This window comes from Trachinotus anak, unplaced genomic scaffold (assembly GCF_046630095.1).
Source record: "Trachinotus anak isolate AG129_WGS33_773 ecotype Australia unplaced genomic scaffold, CSIRO_AGI_Tana_v1 ptg000021l, whole genome shotgun sequence".
NCBI classification, from domain to species: domain Eukaryota; kingdom Metazoa; phylum Chordata; class Actinopteri; order Carangiformes; family Carangidae; genus Trachinotus; species Trachinotus anak.
This window is the reverse complement of record NW_027273872.1, coordinates 7,115,300-7,135,791: the sequence shown is the minus strand read 5'-3', so window position 1 is coordinate 7,135,791 and position 20,492 is coordinate 7,115,300. Positions and strand designations below refer to the sequence as shown.

The window sequence follows — 20,492 nt, the reverse complement described above, 5'->3', positions numbered from 1 at the left end:
TGCAACAGCTCAGCTTCAGCTGGGTGATAGAGGTTTGAGTGAAGGCAATCTGAGTGAGCGACTCTTAATGATTGAGTGGGTGGAAGCCGAGACCAGGGAAGAAACAGCAGATGGCTCCTTTTTTTTTTTTTTTTTTTTCCTGCTCTCAGACATTTGGTGAACTCTGCTCAAATGTGACACTTTTCATCTGTCTGAGAATCTCAGACTGTCAAATAGCCAGCTCCCAAGGATTCACCATGGGCTCCCTCGACTCGTCAATGTTTTAGCAGAAAGCAATCTTGTGCAGACCTAGCTACAGGTCAAACTAAACCACTCACCTTCCATAGAGGCTTTTAAAGACTTCATTGAAAAGGAAATCATACTCTGGAGGTAAAAGTGAACTTAATGCTGATTCAGAACATTTTAAATCCCCCAAAAACAAAAGCACAGTCTTCCACTATACATACATGTTCCTGAGAGCGACTCAGTCTTTAGAATTAAACCCAAAGAGATGTGGAGAATGAAAAATAGTCTCGCTGCATGTAACTTCATACTGGCTTGGCTGCACCTTACAACTGTGAGCTGACACTCAATCATTGAGACAATTTAGTCCACAGTTGTCGCCATGGCAACTGTCTGTCTTTCACCCCTTTCATCTAAAATTGGCCGAAGCTGTCATTTCCGCTCCCTCGCTCATTCATTTCTCAAATGGTGTGCAGATTGTTGATGATTGCCGCTGTCAAAAAATGTCCCAAACGCACCACTCATTGACACCCCCACCTCACAAGGTCCGTTTTTAGAGAGGAGGGTTACAAGACATGGCAAGCGCATATATACGCTATGAATACAGCCTTTCCCACTTCAGCATGAGAAATTATTTAATACCAGAAAAGCAGCCCGTGAATTATTGATGGGTGTGCTTTTTGCAGTGACCTGAATAATGGGAAGGCAAGCTTGACACATGTATCCATCGTGTTCCGTCCACTGAGTCATGCAAGCAGAGATGCGGCATATCTACCATGTTGTCCCGTTATCACAGGTTTTTTTTTTTTCTGTCTCCTCTTTTCTCCTTTTTTTCCTTGTTACGTGATGTCAACAGGCATCGCCGTCGACAAGAATGGCCTGATTTATTTTGTTGATGGCACCACAATCCGAAAGGTGGACCAGAACGGCATCATCTCCACTTTCCTTGGTTCCAATGACCTGACATCGGCCCGCCCTCTGACCTGTGACAACAGCATGGACATCAATCAGGTGACTTATACTCACATTGCCTGTATACTTACAGAGAGCATGTCACAGCGCCACCTTGTGGCCCCGCCCCTCTAACCCTCCTCCAGTTTGCTCACCCATGACTCATCACTGATATGCAGTATTACATAACTGCATATATATATTATATATAGGGGATATCTAATTTTTTTCATGAATGGTAATCTTTTAGGGGCAAGTGGTTTTTGAGTGAGACATGCGGATGCATTTTTTAGAACTTACCTTCCTTCATTGAACTAGGTAAAAGAGCTTTTTAGCATGCTGCTCCCGCTGCCGAGAACCCTCTGCAATTAAATTTAAAATTGCAAAAACTGGTCTCTTTCTGAGAATCTAAATCACTGCAGCAGAAATCGTGTGCTCTCTCTTCTGGCTGCTATTTGGAAGAATATTAGAACAGGGATGTGTTGGTGTAATTCGTTCACTGTTTGATAGCATTAGATCATTCTTACTTATTTATTTTGACTGTTTTAGATTGCCCTTAGGTTTTTTTTAAAGTACCTCCACGGTTTGTTTCAAGGATGTGATCTTTTAACTGATTCTTAATGGCATTTTCATTCCTGTTGTTTTTTATGATCCCATTTTAGTTTAATTCTGATCTTGTGAGATATTTTGCATTATCTGCTTTATGTTTTTAGTCAGTAACATTGTTATTGCTACCTGCCCAGACATCTCATCTGGTTAAATGAGTGTTGAATAAAATATTGGCATTTAACTGAAAAATCTTATCCAGAGAAAGTTACAGTGACATTAGTGTAGCTCCAATTCTTAGAACAGCAATACAATTGTTATAAAGTGCTTGGTGAAGAAACAACAGAGATGAAGAAAATGCTTTGTGAAATTTTTTTTTTTTTTTTTTTCTGCTCTCAAGTCAACTCTCAGCAACAGCAGAGCATTTTCTCTGAAAGTACTGGCAGAAAATATGTGCTAGGAGGAGGATGTGATTTAGGCAGGAAGTGGAGACATGAAGTGTTTATTGAAAAGATGAGTTTTCAGGTCACGGCGGAGGATATGGAGGGAAGAATAATTACTCAGTTTGGGGGGCTTGTTTTGATGTGGCTGAAGCTGAATTAGTGTTTAGCGTTCCACTGAAAATTCTCTGCATTGAGGACACCAGACATGATAATGAAGCTGCACCCGGTAGCGAGGTTTGACGCACATAAAGCATTTTCTTCTGCAGCACCTGATGACAGCCACCTTTGTCCAACACAATTTACCATCTACCTGTAAATGAGGTGATATAAAACACCACCTGGTCGTTATACTATAGGTTATATATCACAATACAATGACATTTCTTTCACAGTGAAAGTACAGCTTCCTGTGCTTAAACATGAACATCCCTCCTCACTTCACTCCCACAGAGTTTTGAGATCAGACTGAAAATAAAATCCAAAAATGGTTTATAATCGTATGAAAATGGAAGCTTTCACAAGCTTTAGTCTGGGTCGGGTTTCTGCAGAGTGAAAGTGAAAAAGTGAATTTTTGAGTGTATTGACTGTTGAGAATGAAATTGCTGCAGGATCAGGTTCTCCCACCTCTTACATGTGTGCACCAGACGTAACAGTGTTGGGGTTTTTTTGGGGTTTGTTTTTTAACCGTCCAATTTACATTTTAATTAGATTTCTAATGTTCTAATGCTGATCAGCTTACAAAAAGAAATAGTACAAACAAAGCACTTAGTAGATAGGAAGGACTGCAACAGTCAAAACCAGTGACCCTGACAGCAGATATCAAATATTCTTGTGTCCTTTCGAGAGATAAGATAACAATAGAACAGCATTAAAAGAAAAATGAGCTTGGGAGAAAATTAAAGGGTGTTTTTGGCACCATGAGAACATTTTAAATGTAAACAGAAGAGAAAGCAATCTGTGTTTATGTTAGTATGCGTATGTGGGTGGTGAACATGAAGGGGGGAGAACATGAGAGAACAAGAAGACAAAGGATTAAGCTTGTCACTTTTTGCTAATTAACCAAGTCATTTGGTTTGAGCCAATAAAGACATGGTTTTGGCGAGACTGTATAAACCTCAGGCATCCAAGCTACAGAACTGGCTCAGTGCAGTTTAACTAGTGGCAGCCTTAAAGGCAGAGTGTTTCATTATTAATCACCCTGTGGAAAAGCACAATTCGGGAGCATTTTTACAGTTTTAATCACACAGTTGTGTGTTTGAGGGCCATTTGTGCTGTTTAAAATAAGTTTTTTTAATACACTGACACACATCTGACAAGTAGACTGTAAGAGTTGGCCAAGCTTTACTTATTTTTCCAAGATGTGTTTAAAATTGCTATCAAGTTTTGATCTGTGAAATATTTTTTACTTAATTCTGATTTAATTTGATGTACTTAATCGACCCCCCATAGGGAGCTTCTCTCTCAGGTTGCAGCACCAGTTAGTACAACACAAATGGAGCAGGAAGGCGTGAAGTGCACACTCAAGGTTATTTTGCAGCTATACTATAGTCACACAGGGGAAAAAAGCCCTGATACTTCATTTAGTTTGAAATCTCAGTTGCAGCATGTTAAAAGTTGAATTATGCTTTAAATTCATGTATCAGCGACGCCAAAACAACGTGAGGATAAGAGATAATCTTCTAACCCAAAGCTCTATCATCACATTATTTCTTTTTCCCTCTGGGCCATTGAAATTATACATCCTAAGTTTGATAAACTAGCATAATGGAAAGAGACACTACACTGCTACTAAAATGTCATGTTTGATTCCCACACCAGCCAGTGTCTTAGTCATCAACCAGATAGATTATGTTTCACCTATTGAGATAGATGATAAAAGTAATCTTCTAAGAGGAAAGGCCAAGGCTAGAGGAACAGAGGATAGCTTGAAAGAGCAGGACGCTGCCTGTTCATAATTATAATGAAGATGTATTCATGCCTTTTTTCTCTTACAACATCACTACATTCTTTGTCTGTGCTTGATGATCTTAGACACCATGCAAATTTGAGATGTGCTTTATTGTTTATGAGCAGAGATCATGTTGAGTCACTACTGCTCTTTATGAATGAGAAAAAGAACAAGAAAGTACAAAAAATATATATAAGGATATGGATTTAAATCAATTATGGTTCAGGATTACTTTGAATAAGCAGCAGTTACATGTTATTTCAGTTTGTGTAATAATGCTGTAATATTGTCTAAAAAAATAGACAATAGACAATAATCTGTTAATTCCCTGTGTTCCAGGTGATTTTGGAGTGGCCCACAGACCTAGCAGTTAGCCCCATGGACAACTCACTATATGTCCTGGACAACAATATAGTGCTGCGCATCACAGAGAACGGTCAAGTGAGCATTGCAGCTGGCCGACCTATCCACTGCCCATTGGCTGGACTGGAGCGTGGAGTGGCCGGCGGTCAGAGGGCGCAGTTAACCCCTCTGGAATCAGCTGTTTCCATTGCTGTATCTTTCCACGGTGCCATTTACATAGCGGAGACAGATGAGAGAAAGATGAGCAGGATCCGGAAGGTTTCTGTGGATGGAGAGATAACACATTTGGCTGGAGCTCCCTCTGACTGCGATTGCAAGAATGATGCCAACTGTGACTGTTACCAGACAGGGGACGGCTATGCCAAAGATGCAAGGCTCAATGCTCCATCTTCTTTGGTGGCAGCTCCAGATGGAACACTCTACGTGGCAGACCTGGGCAACATCCGCATCCGGGCCATCTATAGAAACGGGCCAACTTTGACTTCCAGTGCCAGTGCATATGAGGTGGCTTCCCCTGATGCCCAGGAGCTTTATGTGTTTGACAGCAATGGCACCCACCAACACACTGCGAGCCTGCTCACTGGTGACTTGAAGTATACTTTCAGCTACAGCACAGAGAATGACATCACAGCTGTTACCGACAGCAGCGGCAACACTCTGAGGATCCGCAGAGATCCTAACCGCATGCCTGTGCGTATCGTCGCCCCTGACAACCAGGTGATTTGGCTGACTATGGGCACCAATGGCAGACTGAAAACACTCACAGCGCAGGGCCAGGAGCTGGTGCTTCTTACCTACCACGGTAACAACGGCCTGCTGGCCACAAAGACATCAGAGATTGGCTGGACAACCTTCTATGAGTAAGTATAATGGAGACTGGCACAATCATTCAGTGGAAATCTTTATCACTTGCCAAAGTCAGTCTGATTTAGGTTGCAATTAAATTTAGGCCTTCTGCATCTGGAACCCACACATGGTACAAATGAAACACTGTGCATACTAATACAAATTATGGAAACAAATTCACTTTTCATTCTGCCAAATAATGTTATGTTTAGGAATAAAAAAAAAAAGTATTACCTGTGTCTCACAGACGAGGAGGCTGTATTAACAGCCGTGCAGTTGAAGAATTTATTAAACTTTTGTTTGAGCTTGTTACCTACCACAGAACTGGGTCTGACACTAATATTTATATTGCTTTTTAATTTTAAACTAAAACTTCAAGCCGTGAGGTACAAAGACAACAATGTTTTCGCTGTGTGTGTACTTGCAAGTGTGTAACCGTGTGTGTGTGTGTGTGTGTCTTCTGTCTGGTGTCACAGCTCAGTACAAGTTTACTCTATAATTGGTAACCGCACTTACCTGCAAACTGCTTTAGGGTGCACATTTAATTGAAACCTAATTATAACATTTGCCTCAGATCTGTAAAATAGCCTAGTTCGACTTAAAGAAGTTAATATCCATAAAGTATGCTGCTTTTTCTTATTATTTTTTACTTGACTAAACTTAGTGAATTGTGTTCAGTACTGTTGTAGAAGGCAGAGGAGCAACAGACATGTGGGTTACAATAGCAATGCTGTGTTGACATGCATACCTTTAAAAAAAAGTTAAGTTGAACAAAATGACCAACTCGTGATTCGATTTCATTATAATGAGCCACCTGGACTCTGTGTCATAATGACACTTTATTTTGGTAGCATGGGCTCTCAGTGATTGAATTTTTCTCTCTTGTGTAATTCACTGTCATGTCACATTATACCATGAATGATATCCTCACTATAACTAAAAAAAACAAAGCATTCAGTTGAGATTATAATGACGCATCAATCATCCAAATAATTGAATTCATTACAAGCCCATGGTTTTTATATAAAACTGATAGCTGAGAAGATGTGTCAGTCTCCCATTTCAAATATTTGGATTGTGCGCTGGGTTGATACTGACACCCATTCACTTCTGCTCTGAAGAAAGAAAATGTGACATTTTAATTACAATAAAGTTGATGGGTCTTACACAACAAGTATAAAAGAGCTGATAATTGAATACACTGTGGCTCTGAGCTCCTTCACACATATCAATGCTTTGTCATTTGATGTTCTTTCTGTCACACAGCTATGACAGTGAAGGACGGCTAATGAATGTGACGTTCCCCACTGGAATGGTGAATAACTTGTACACGGACATATACAGCGCTTTGACGGTGGACATAGAGAGCTCCATGACAGAGGAGGAAATCAGCATCACCACCAATACCTCAACCATTCGTGCCTTCTACACTCTGGCTCAGGGTGAGGCCACGGCACACATCTTCCCGACTCAGGCAGCTATTTTGTGAACGGTTATTTGTCATTGTTTCAGGGGTTACCGGGGCAATGTTGAGTAAGCTTAAGTCGTGTATCATTACAGCTCAGAGGGTCTGACAGACGACAGTGTAAATGATTACTCTCTCAGTGTGTGGGTTTAGGTGTCAGGGAGACACATCAACCTTGTGTCTGAATGGTTTCTACTCTCTGCCAGAGCCAGATGGTCCAGTTATTTCAGCACATCATGTTCATTCTTTTGATGTCTAATTTAAAATACTATGGACTTAGAGCATAAGTTCACACAACCAATAATTACTTCAGGGAACTATCATCAACATTAATTTCAGTGTGTAATTGCCTCTGTTCTAAGTAGCACATTTTGTTCTCTTTTTGTTTACAGACCAATGTAGAAGTAGCTATCAGGTTGGCTTTGATAACTCGCTGAGGATTACCTATGCCAACGGGATGGACACCCACTACCAGACAGAGCCCCACATCCTGGCAGGCGCTGCCAACCCAACTGTAGCCAGACGCAACATGAGCTTGCCAGGGGAGAGTGGGCAGAACTTGGTTGAGTGGCGCTTCCGCAAAGAACAAGCCAGAGGGAAAGTTATCGTGTTTGGACGCAAGCTTAGGGTACGTTTGATTTTTAAATTTTTTTTTTTTGCTTTTTGCTTGATGCACGTGCAAAGAATCATCAACACGGAACATACAAAAGTGGATATTTCCTGGGTCCTTGCTTAGCTCAGTGGTAAATAGAGCATGGCAGTGACAATATTAGGGCTAGGGAATCAATAACCCACCCAAGTTAGCCATGCTGATAATCAGTCATACTGACCAACAAATGACACAATGATTTATTTCTGTTCTTTTTATATAACCTTGCAAAAAATATTTATGCAATTCTTGTCTTTCCATTAAAATTTATGAGTTACATCAACATTTAGTTCTGTAAATTAGAGGGTTATCAATATTCTAGTACTGTACATAAGTCCAACTGTTCTTATTTCTCCTTCTTCGACTCTGACTCTCAGATTTATGATTTACAAGACTTCATGAACTGAACTTGGGCAGGTACTTTGCCTCACAGTAATTTTCATCTCCACTAAATTTAGGAGGTTGTGATTTAAGTGTACCTGAACAATCGCCAGAGTGTCTCTCAGTTTAATGAGCCCCATGAAGGGGGTGTTAATCTCTGTGACAACTGTAGTGAAAATCTTTGTGAATAGTTTTAAGAGTCTGCCAGACAAAGAACAGTCATATCAAAACCCAGGATACGTTCTTCATATTGTACTATTGTGTAATTTATGTACTTAGTATGTGTTGCCCATTTTTAAGGATAGCGACATATTATTATTAGTAGTAGGAGTAGTAAGAGTGGTGGTCTTTTTTTCTTTTGTCTTACACCTTTTTAAATCAAATCCTTCCCACAGGTGAATGGACGGAACATTCTTTCTGTCGATTATGATCGCACCCTGAGGACAGAGAAGATTTATGATGACCACAGGAAGTTCCTCTTAAAGATTATATACGACACAGCAGGCCACCCAGTGCTCTGGGTGCCCAGCAGTAAGCTACTGCCAGTTAATGTGAGCCGCACAAGCAGCGGGCAAATCAGTGCCCTGCAGAGAGGTCCCACCACTGAGAGACTCGAGTATGATAGCCAGGGCCGGCTGGTTTCCAGGGTGTTTGCTGATGGGAAGATATGGAGCTACACCTACCTAGAGCAGGTGAGAAAATAAAATGACCAGTGGAGGCAATATATAAGATATATTGTACTGCAGGGTAGTCATTATCGCTACAGGGTGAATCAAGACCCTGACATGTAGCAGAGGTCACCCTGAAGACACTTATTTTGCCATAATCACCAGCTCCATGCACATAATTGTGCTTATTACAGAGGTAATAAGATCCAGAGGCACTTGGAAAACATAGTAATCATTTCACCTAACTGTAGATTTATGAGCATCGTTCACAAGCTTAAAAAATTGAGTAGATTTGCATCCACATCAATATGAGCTACACATCTCTCTACTCAGTGAACAAGAGTGGACCCTTTTCACAGCAGACAGACACGTCATGGCTGGAAAAGCGCAGGTGTTTTTAATAACATAATGTCTGCATTCCACTTAGGAAGTCCTATTATTGTGTGAGTGCTGCCTCACTAGAACAGCTGAGACATTTAACACAAGTGAGTCACTGTTGTTAATATTATTAATTACACCTTTGCTTTTATCATAAGTAAGACTTTACACGCCACACATAACCACCAAAATCTGTAATGGTAACAATTGAACATTATGTGGTTAAGCATTAGAACTAATTACAAAAACAAAGGAACAAATGGCAAAATAGTGGGATGTACTGTAAATGAGAGTAGCTATTAATTTATAATCCACTTAATCACTTAGTAGTTTGGTGCAGCATTTAGTGCTAATGAAGTTCAATCACCTTCAGCTGTCTGCACAGTTTAGTCTTTACCTGTCATCTCCTCCAGATTCAGGGTTCCTTTGTTCCTTTGTTTTCCTCCTTTCACGTGGATTGTACAAATTGTGCAAATTATGTGCAAATTACTGTACAGATGTAAACTCTTTTTCATGAATGTCCATTTTTTTTTTTTTTTTTTGTTTTTTTTTGAACACATCACAAGTGATATACTTTGAAGATTTTAACAGTTGCCTAATGACTGTAATCATAGCTGTAATCTGTTGCCCATTGTGTTGTTTCTGTATTTAGTCAGTTGTTAAATGTGTGCTCCTTTCTCTCTACTGAAGCATAAAAAAGTGTTGGTGTTGGTGAAAGCAGTTGTGTTATTGTCTTTGTAGCTTTCATCTAGTTTTCACATCTATCCCTAGTTTTAGTGTACACTTTGGAAACTATAGGATTCCATTTCTTTGGTAAAAGAAACAAAAAAAAAACAATTAACTAAGGCTAAATTACATACAATACATCATGATTTTAACAGTATATTATAGAACATGTATACTACACAGAAATGAAAGATATTCTCAGCCACTCCTGGCCGTATCCTTGCATTGCGTGACCTGGAGAGGCCGTGTCAACACTCTGACATAAGGAACACAGAGAGCTCAGGGAGCACAGGGAACCTCAATGTGGTAACGGATGACTGGGCCTGACACTTTAACAGAAAAGGTGGTGAACCTTCAGAAGACAGGACACACTCCAAGCCGAATATATTGTAAATTAATTAAACTAGTCTCTGTGGAATTGGAGTTAAAAGTAAACATTGCTCATATCAGCATGTGTGTGTTACTGTACTAGACAATAATTAACAGTGGAACACACTGGCCTGTTTAGAAAATGTTTTATCTACTATTTAACATTAATCTATAATTTTCTGTGTATTTTTTATAACTTAAAAACTTCAGTTTTATATTCTGCATTAACAGATTAGACAATGGGCAGCGTTTGGTAGCTGTTTGACAATAGCGATAGTTAACACTGCCTTGTGCATTTTTCATACACCCTGTTTCTCCTTTTCTCAAATAGGAAATTTCTACTCATCCGCTTGCACTCACCCTGGCTGGTATTACAAATATATTATGTATAAATATTATACAACTCAAGAAAACACTGTTTTGCTCTTTTCCCTCCAGTCCATGGTTCTCCTGCTCCACAGTCAACGACAGTACATCTTTGATTTCGACTCTCTGGACCGGCTTTCTGCTGTCACCATGCCAAGTGTGGCGCGCTACACCATGCAGACCATCCGTTCAGTGGGTTACTACAGGAACCTGTATCACCCCCCAGAGAGTAATGCCTCAGTGGCTGTGGACTACAGCGAAGACGGCCTCCTACTGAGAGTGGCTCACCTCGGTACAGGGCGCAGGGTCCTGTACAGGTATCGCAGGCAGAACAAACTCTCAGAGATCCTGTACGACAGCACAAGGGTCAGCTTCACCTATGACGAGATGGCAGGTGTGCTGAAGACCGTCAACCTGCAGAATGAAGGGTTCATCTGCTCCATTCGTTATCGCCAAGTGGGTCCCCTGGTGGACCGACAGATTTTCCGCTTCAGTGAGGACGGCATGGTCAACGCACGCTTTGATTACACCTATGACAGCAGTCTGCGTGTCACCAGTGTGCAGGGTGTCATCAACGAAACCCCACTACCCATTGATCTATACCAGTTTGACGACATCTCGGGAAAGGTTGAGCAGTTCGGAAAGTTTGGGGTGATCTACTATGATATAAATCAGATCATCTCCACTGCAGTCATGACCTACACCAAGCACTTTGATGCACATGGACGCATCAAGGAGATCCAGTATGAGATCTTCCGTTCACTTATGTACTGGATCACTTTCCAGTACGATGATGTCGGCCGAGTCACCAAGCGAGAGATCAAGATTGGTCCCTTTGCCAACACCACCAAGTACAGCTATGAGTATGACGTGGATGGGCAGCTCCAGACTGTGTACTTGAATGACAAAGTGATGTGGCGCTATACGTACGACCTTAATGGAAATCTGCACCTTTTAAATGCAGGAAACAGCGCTAGACTTCTTCCTCTGCGCTATGACTTGAGAGACCGCATCACCCGCCTTGGAGATATCCAATACAGAATGGATGAAGACGGTTTCCTCCGTCAGAGGGGAGCAGAAATCTTTGAGTACAACTCTAAAGGACTTTTGGTGCGGGTCTACAGCAAGAGCGGCGGATGGACGATTCAGTATCGCTATGATGGACTCGGCCGCCGAGTATCCACCAAAACCAGCTTGGGCCAACACCTGCAGTACTTCTACGCAGACCTGAGCTACCCGGCCAGGATTACACATGTATACAACCACTCCAGTTCAGAGATCACCTCGCTCTACTATGATCTCCAAGGCCATCTGTTTGCCATGGAGATCAGCAGCGGGGAGGAGTTCTACATTGCCTGTGATAACACTGGCACACCTCTGGCTGTCTTCACCAGCAACGGCCTCCTGGTCAAACAGCTCCAGTACACAGCGTATGGTGAGGTCTACTTCGACTCTAACCCAGATTTCCAGCTTGTGCTCGGGTTTCACGGAGGACTGTATGACCCTCTGACCAAACTGCTGCACTTTGGGGAGCAGGATTATGACATAATGTCTGGAAGGTGGACCGTTCCAGATGTCTCTACTTGGAAAAAAGTTGGCAAAGAGCCTGCTCCTTTTAATTTATACATGTTCAGAAATAACAACCCCATCAGCAAAGTCCATGAAGTGAGAGAATATGTTGCAGGTAAGTGGTAGTGCTGTTGATCCTGCTGCTACTGTTGGTGATAATAAGGGCTGCAACTAATGGTTATTTATTAATACTTTCATTATTGATTTTTCTGCTGATGAAGTTCTCCATGAATTGTTTTATCTATAAACTGTCAGGAAATAGTGAAATATAGCCATTATAATCGGAAAATTCAGCCATTATCCTTGTTCTATCTGACCACTGATCCAGACATTCAGTTACTATAATATATGAAAAAGAAAAGCAGCAGATCCTCACATTGTAAATGCTGCAACCACTGAATATTTGGCATTTTGCATGAAGATGAAGAACCAGTTATCAAAATAGTTGCCAATTAATTATCAATCAATAGTTTCAGCTCTAATGATCATAGTTGATCTTATTGAATTTAGGGTTATTTGTAGCTGTACTTTATAATTTTTACTTGCATATTTATGTATTGAATTTCTTTTTTTTTCTTTTCAGTATTTACTTTCAGTCTCACTGTCGGTTTCAAGCATTTAAGTGACACATTTTAAAACTGTGTTAAAACCTGCATTTGTTTCTGGCAGCATAAACATTTCATCAAAATTTTCAAAAACATGGTTTTGCTAATGAGAATGTATGAGGTGAGGTACAAATGTTCTAACTTGGAACTTTCTGCCTTTAATTTATTTTTCTTGCACAGATGTGAACAGCTGGCTTGTAACCTTTGGCTTTCATCTTCACAACACCATCCCTGGGTTTCCAGTCCCAAAATTTGATTTAAGCATGCCATCCTATGAACTGAGGAAGAGTCAGCTCTGGGATGATCTGCCGGTGGGTAGAATTAATGTCCCTTATGTACACTGAATACAAAATAAACAGAAAAGCAAAACAAAACCAAACTATTATATGCCTCAAGGCAACAGACAGTTTGCTTTTGATAGTGTTGGGGTTCAGACAGACAACAAAAAAAATAATTTTGTTTTTTGCTTTTACTTCAGTATTTTGATGCTGCCATTTCTTAATTGGATTGCAATGTATTTCATAGTTTCATCAGTTTTAATTGGGCCATATTTGCATAATAATATGTATAATAAGCAAAGTGTACATTTCTCTGTCCTGTGTTAGTTACCAGTTTAAATATTACAATATATAAATATATAATATTTTGGTGTTGCTACTTTTAAAATAATCTTTTGAAGATATTTATGCCAGGCTTCTTTAGTCTAATGCTCTAACACAAAATGTGTTGCTGTAAAATCGTCATGGGGGATTTATCTACTTTTGGCTTGAGAACACAGCTTGAAAAACACCATTATCTTAAGACGGGGATGAAAAACTCTCTGAAGCAGAGCAGTAGCTGGTTCTAAATGGCCTGGAGAGTCAGGTTCTGCCATGTTCAGGCGTTAACGTTTCACTGCACTTTTCCTACAGTCTATCTCTGGGGTCCAGCAGGAAGTAACCAGACAAGCGCATTCGCTCTTGTCATTCGAGCGACTGCCAGAGGTCCATCTCAGTCGAGGTCGCAGAGGTGAAAAGTCTTGGCTGTGGTTCTCAGCGGCAATGTCTCCCATCGGAAGAGCCGTTATGTTTGCCATCTACAAGGGCAGCATCCACACTCACACACTCAACGTGGCCAGTGAAGACTGTATCAAGGTTGCAACAATCCTCAACAACGCATTCTACCTGGAAGACCTCCACTTCACTATAGAAGGACGGGACACGCACTACTTTGTCAAGCCAGGCCTTCCGGATGCTGACCTTGCTGCGTTGCACCTCACTAGTGGACACAAGACTCTGGAGAACGGTGTCAATGTGACTGTTTCCCAGTCCACCACAGTCATGGATAGTCGGACTCGCCGCTTTGCAGACGTGGAGATTCGTGCTGGTGCTCTAGCTCTTCATATCCGCTACGGATCCACAGTGGACGAGGAGAAATCGCGAGTTGTTGAGCTCGCTCGTCAGCGCGCCCTTGCGGGGGCGTGGGCAAGAGAACAGCAACGAGTGCGTGATGGCGAGGAAGGGGTCCGCCCCTGGACAGAGGGGGAAAAGAGGCAGCTTCTGAGTAGTGGAAAAGTTTTGGGGTATGATGGGTACTATGTCCTCTCTATCGAGCAGTACCCTGAGTTAGCAGACAGCGCCAATAACATCCACTTTCTTCGGCAAAGTGAAATTGGGAAAAGGTAACAATACGAGGTGCATTTCCTGCCAAAGAGACTTAGTTTTGGTAGAGACGTACTCGCGGACAAAATGACAAGCAGCTGTAATCAAAGGTTGCCAGTATATACCCTGAGTGTCCATGTGTTTTTATAATTAAAAAAGAAAAAAAAGAAAAGGAAAAAAATACAAGCGGTCATAAGCAATGCTGTGCATTGTGACCGAGGGACTACAGAGTAAATGTATAACTACACCAAGCCTTAACATGGCAAATTACAGGTCAGTTCCTCTGTAGCACAAGCCTTTTGGACTCTGGACTCTCACACAGAGGAATAGTGGTGTCTTTGGAGAAACAGTGAGCTAGTTTAGGTGTCTTATGTTTGTTTTTGTTTTTATCAAGAAAAGTGGCTCAACAGAAAGTATTCTACGAGCAAAGGAAATGTTTACATTATGCATATCTGCACTTCTCTGGAAGTACAGGGCTCATGAGTTCAGCTGCCTACAGCAAGCAATGTCCTTGAGCAGATGTTTGTTTTTTTTTTTTTTAAACCAGAGACTTCTGACATTAGACAGTTTCTCACCAAACAGCCACTATGTATACCAGATTTAGCACTGTAAACATCAAAATGTCTTATTCTCTTTGAGATGCTTTTAAACTGAAAAAAAGAAACAGTTTCCATGTTTAAATACCCAATATTCATTGTGGAAAAAAAAGGACAGTAACAGTATGAGGAACTCTGTCGGGGAGAAGGCGGCACAGCTGTGTCTTGGATAGCACAGGGACACCATGTTTTGTAAATTATGCAAGAGTTTTATGGCGTTTTTTTAAGAAACTGAATAAATGTCTGTATTAGTCATATTAACAGTAATTTATGTTGTGTTTATACATAACAAATAAAGTCCAGCGGATTTTGATTTTTTTTTCTTTGATTTTTTTTTTCAGACATGTATTTATTTTTTTCTTTTTTTTATGTTCCTCCTAATATGGCTAATGTGGGGCTTCTTCACAATGCTCTGTTTAAGTAATTAACAGAAACCTGTGCATGTAGTGACAAGTATTTACAAGTGGTGATGTATCTATAACATGCAGTCAGCTATTATTTCCACTAAATTTAATGTTTATTGGGCATAATGCCTTTTGACCTGGCTTCCTGTCCAATGAATATTTCATCAACACAAATATTTCATGAACCCATCTCACATAAACAAGATTACAGTGGATCCAAATATAGATCACATCCATGTTCTCGGTAGGTATAATTTTTTTGAATGTTCAATGCACTCATGGATTAAAATGATATTGGGGTTCTTTTTGGTGTGCTGTTTTTTTAAGAACTGGACCAGCTTATTTGTTTTCATCTCGCAAATCAACTGCTCAGTTTGAAAATGAATGTCATAAGTGCAAAATGTGGTATTAGGTGTTGGGTTAGTCAGACACTAATTTTGATACAATGCTTGTCTAAAAATGTCTCGCCAAATATTTATGTAATCATGGCTTCAGTATTCCAAAAAATATCAAAATCACAAATTACATTAATGATTAAAAATACATCTGAGCTATAAAGCCAAAGAAGACAAACGCAGCACTACTCTGAAGTCAGCTACTTCAGGCTGTTCGCAACTGAAATGTATAAATTCTGGCTGAAGAAAGTTTTAGTGCAACAAACCTGAAATGTATAAGCTACACAGTCAGTGTCGCACTCTCAGAGGATGTTAGGTATATGTTTATGTGTGAACATTAAATAGATCAATTTTTGAAACTTATATCTCGGTTGTGATCCGCTTTCCCATTCTCATGCTAAGCGTAATTCATCAAAGCACAGAGGAGTTTTGATGATAGAATGCATAATTCTGAAAACAACCCCTCCATATGAAAGTGATTTCTTTTTCATGGTAAACTTCAAACAGCATTTCAAACCAAATGGGAGTAGAGTATTCTTTGCTCAAAGGTTGTTTTATGCTGCTGTTTTTGACCTACTCTCTGCTCCTCCAGCATCCCACAGATTCTTTATGTTGTTTCAGAGATTTAAAAAAACAAAAATGCATCATGACATATAGAGCTCAACAAAACTACATCTCTTTGAATGTTGCTCAGCTCAAAATCTGAAATACATGCAATCAAAGTTCTCATCAGACTCCCTTAGGGTATACCACCCCGCTTCACCACCAACTTATAATGAAACGTCTTATTAAAGTTCCCCTGTGAGCGATTTTCTTGTTCCTTCACACTGAAATTACAGTGAACTTATACAAACCCCATTTGTTTTGATATATCCATACAAAGAGTTTGAAGCTCCACCAAACGCCTGCTGAAAAATCTTCAAATACAAACTGAGCTCTGCCAAATATGAAGCATTCAAATCTTTCATTCTCTTAAAAGTCCTTTGATGCTCCCTAGTGGTACAAAGTGCATAGTTCAGACAGTCATCCAGTTGACTGTTTATCTACATATCATGTAGCAGTGCACTTGTTATAACAGCAGCCACCACTACTATCGTAGAGGACAGAAGAATGTTGTTTCTTTGAGCTGTAGCTTCAAATAATTCAGTCAAATTCTAGTGATTAGTGGGCCAGATGTTCTGGAAAAAAAAGACCAAAATAATCACTTTTGGATACTCCAGGTTAATTTAAATAGACATCAAATGGAATAGATAAACTGGTAATATGAAAATGATCCACAGTGCTGCTGCAATATCACACTGTGACCACAGAAGGCACTGCCAAAGCAACAGTACAGCCTATCAGGACGCAGTGCAACTAGACCTACTTCAAAGGCTTATATAAAAGAGATGGCACGACTTTGCAAGAACATCAAAGACCTAAAAGCATCATGCAATAACCACATCAGAGCACTGGAAAAATGAAGCTTGTTTCATAATTCAGTTAAGCCTCAATTAATGGACGTAACACAGAGGTAGCCATATGGAATCGCACTACCAAACATGAATGGACTTTGCAATTCATAAGTCCCATTATGGAATCACAATCAGCACTTGAGGGGAAAGCCTACATCATATAATATAATGTCCGAGTTTTCTGTCGTACAGCTTGGATTTATTTAGGTGGGTGATTTTAAGTTTTGTGCAGCACAGTGGCCTCACGTCAAACTGGTTGTTACTGCAGTGAATCAACATCTTTAATTATGAATTTTAAATCCATGCAAGCTGAAATCTGGTGGATGTAGGGATTTAGGAAACAAGCTCACACTCAAGTTTGAATTTTTTATAAAAGCTCCCCACTCCAAATCAATTTAGATCATCTGACGTAAAGCTTAGAGGAGGGAATTCTGCAGTAATTTAAAGTGAAGTTGAATTTATAGTAGTAATACTGCAATTATTAATGTCATATTAGCAATGCATGATCAAGTGCATCAACCAGGCAGATCAGATAATTATGAACATAAAATAGTCAACAGGCCGAGTGCACTAATGAGCTTCTAGTAAATAAAATAACATGACTTCTCCAAGGGCATCACACATTTTAGGTCTTGAATTCACATTCCTCTTCACTGGATGTAAACATTTCAACAAATTTGCAGTAAATTATTTTTTATAAAACTCATCTCTGGGTTGATGTACCTCCATGACTTTTCATCAGACCTACTTTTTCTGCCAACCAGTGTTATTAGATTTTCACAAGCACACAAGGTGACATGTTCATTATTGCTTTTTCTCACCTTTTGCTGACATCCTGTGGACTGTCTCTTCACAAACTCCAACAGGGCCTGTAGATAAATAAAATTAAATATGAGGAATGTAATAGAAAGAAAAAAAGAAAGTCAGGTTTGTTCATTTTAGCTTCCCATTTCCTTGGGAGATTTTCAAAATATACAGTATGAATTTAATGAGAGGAGAGTTAAACTTATTGAATCTCAAACTGTAGCAGATAGTACCATAGATAAAATTGATTTAAAAATCCCAACAATGCATTCAGTCTCCAAAACCACTGAGCAATCTGCCCTTTATTGCATTACGCTTCTAAACTGAATGGATTTGTATTTAATGAATAAAAAGAAAAGAAACAATGGACAGGCCAGATTTCATTGTACTGCAATTAATCAAGCAGCTGCACTCATGACCTAACTGTATTTTAAAATTCTGCCTAGTGTACAATACCAAATTATTGTAGACGTACTGTAAAGGAAAAAAAACAAAAAAAAAAACACAATTTCTCTCTGCAGATGTTGTACATACAGGTGACAAAAATAATCAGAATCAAACTGTTGAAATTTTCTCCAAGGACAATGTGTGAACTGCAGGTGTCTAGAAAGGCTAACAGGATTTTTTTCCTCCCTTGTATCACAGAGTAATTATTTTATCTCAGAATGAAAACCTTTTATTCCGAGCTTTCATATAAACTCTGTTTTTTTGTGGATACAAAGCAACAATCTTGTGATCTTGACATAACCTAAACCATCATTAGATGATCATTAGATTAAAAAAAAAAGGAAAAAAAAAAAAGCATTCTGATATGAGACTCGTCTATAAGCAGCAGACATTCAGCAGTTTCTACCACTTATGTTGTCTCTCACTTTGACGTGAATGGTTATCACTTTATGTAGCTGCAACCAAGCAAAAATCCCTGCAGGATTGTAATAAAAAATATGAGTGTCATAGTTAGTTTACTGTAACCTCCAGTGACCAATGTACAGAAGTCTCTTTAACGTTTATGTAATATTCCCATAATATAGATTAATAGTTAACCTGCAATACAGTGGCAGTGAGGAAGATTAAACATTAACAAATTACCTTTTGCCTGTTTAATTCAATCATACTTTTCATTATTGTTATATTTTTTGCAACAAAACACTGTTTACTAAAAATTCTAAATACATGATAATAACTGTAAAAAATATTTAAGTCAAGATAATTTAAGTATGTGTACAGTGTGAATGTAGGTTTCCACCAGACATAGCAGTCTAGTCATAGAAATCATAACATCTCATGTCTGTTGATTATTATTATTACATTAGATAAAAATCTGTATTTTTATCTGAACATCAGTTATCTGTTAATCCCAAGAAGCCTGGGCTGGTTTGTACTATGTCAAGATCAAAATAATGATTAGAAACTGTGAATTATTAAAGTATTTGATCATTTCCTTTATAGTTATTATTTCTAACAGGGTAGCTGGAACACAAGTCGCAGGCTGATTGTTCCATTAACACAAATACATTTTGTTGATTTCTCTGTTCTAACAAATATATTGATTTCAGCAGTCAATCATTGTTGAAGCTCTCAGGATGGCTTGAGGGTCACAAAAAGTCTCGAGTTAAAGCTGATGTGTTGATGAATGGCAGGTATGACACCTGACAAACACACCTCCAACAGGAAACTGTAACTGCAGAGTTCAAGGACTGTGGGACCAGATCCAGAAAAACAGTTAAATTTTCATTGGAAGTTACACGGCAGTTGGGCAAAAACAGACCCCAGCTCTGCTTTCTTTTAATCAGTGCCTCACTCAGACCTTGGACACAGTGTGTAATGACACGTGCATCATATCAGTGAGATGGACAGGTCTGTTAAAGCTTCGAAGACTTACACCGACAAGTCCCCTGCTCTTTCATCTAAGGTACCCCCTCTCTCTCCTCTAGCATCCCACTCATCCTGGCTAAATGGGAACAAGAACAAAGCATTTTGGGGTTGTTCATGTTCACTCCGCGGCCTTATATTGCTAGGCTTGTACCATGTCCCAATTCAGAAATAGCTGCTTGTTATCATCCCTCTGATCTTCTGAGGACAGTTGCACAGGCTGTTGGGACTCTACTAGAGAAGTCTGTAAAGAGTGTGGGTGAAAAACAAGGGAGCTAATGATCTTGAAGAGATTTAGAGGATTGTGGATTTTCAGGCTTACTCTGATGAAACTGGGTTAACTGTTGTTCAGAAAGTACTTGCCTGCTGTGATGGACACTGGTTCGGGTGGTGGGGAGGGACAAGCCTATCGTTATTTTCCAATCCGGCCAATTGCGGATGAAAACAAACAAACATTTCCCATGAACTGCGTATGACAGCTTCTAATGCAGGCCTAACAAGAATGACATTTTCAGCTTTCAGTGAGCGTTGGATGGTCACATTCTCCAGCTCGAGCAGTATGTACAGTATATCTCATTTGTCCAATGCACTGGACACAATACAAACATAAGCATTGTGTACTTTTCTTTTTTTGAAGAACACATTACGTGCAGTCCACACACTCACAATAACCTTGTGTAACTGAGGTAAATAAATTATTAACCAAATTGCAAATATTTACAGATGAGTCCAGTGACCTACAGAGTGGCTCTGATGATTCCCAGAGAGGAACTATGATACAGTTTGGAAGAGGTTAATACAGAAAGACTTCAACTTACATTTATGACTGAGT

General features: G+C 39.7%; 1 protein-coding gene and 1 long non-coding RNA gene across 3 annotated transcripts in view; one reads left to right on the top strand and one right to left on the bottom strand.

Annotated features, from left to right (window-relative positions):
• Positions 1-15,438, top strand: part of LOC139605593 (teneurin-3) — a 134,632-nt gene extending 119,194 nt beyond the window's left edge. For both annotated transcript variants that reach the window (XM_071457201.1, XM_071457200.1), the window contains 8 exons: positions 1,079-1,233; positions 4,450-5,333; positions 6,586-6,761; positions 7,177-7,412; positions 8,210-8,506; positions 10,394-12,005; positions 12,676-12,806; positions 13,407-15,438. In XM_071457201.1, coding sequence (XP_071313302.1) covers positions 1,079-1,233; positions 4,450-5,333; positions 6,586-6,761; positions 7,177-7,412; positions 8,210-8,506; positions 10,394-12,005; positions 12,676-12,806; positions 13,407-14,159 — 4,244 coding nt within the window. In that variant the 3' untranslated portion in view covers positions 14,160-15,438. The remainder of the gene's footprint in view (positions 1-1,078; positions 1,234-4,449; positions 5,334-6,585; positions 6,762-7,176; positions 7,413-8,209; positions 8,507-10,393; positions 12,006-12,675; positions 12,807-13,406) is intronic.
• Positions 1,067-20,349, bottom strand: LOC139605603 (uncharacterized). Its single transcript, XR_011684437.1, has 3 exons — positions 20,024-20,349; positions 17,806-17,853; positions 1,067-1,205 (listed from the first exon to the last, which is right to left on the bottom strand). It is a non-coding gene; the product is annotated as an uncharacterized lncRNA (long non-coding RNA).
• Positions 20,350-20,492: the final 143 nt, after the last annotated feature.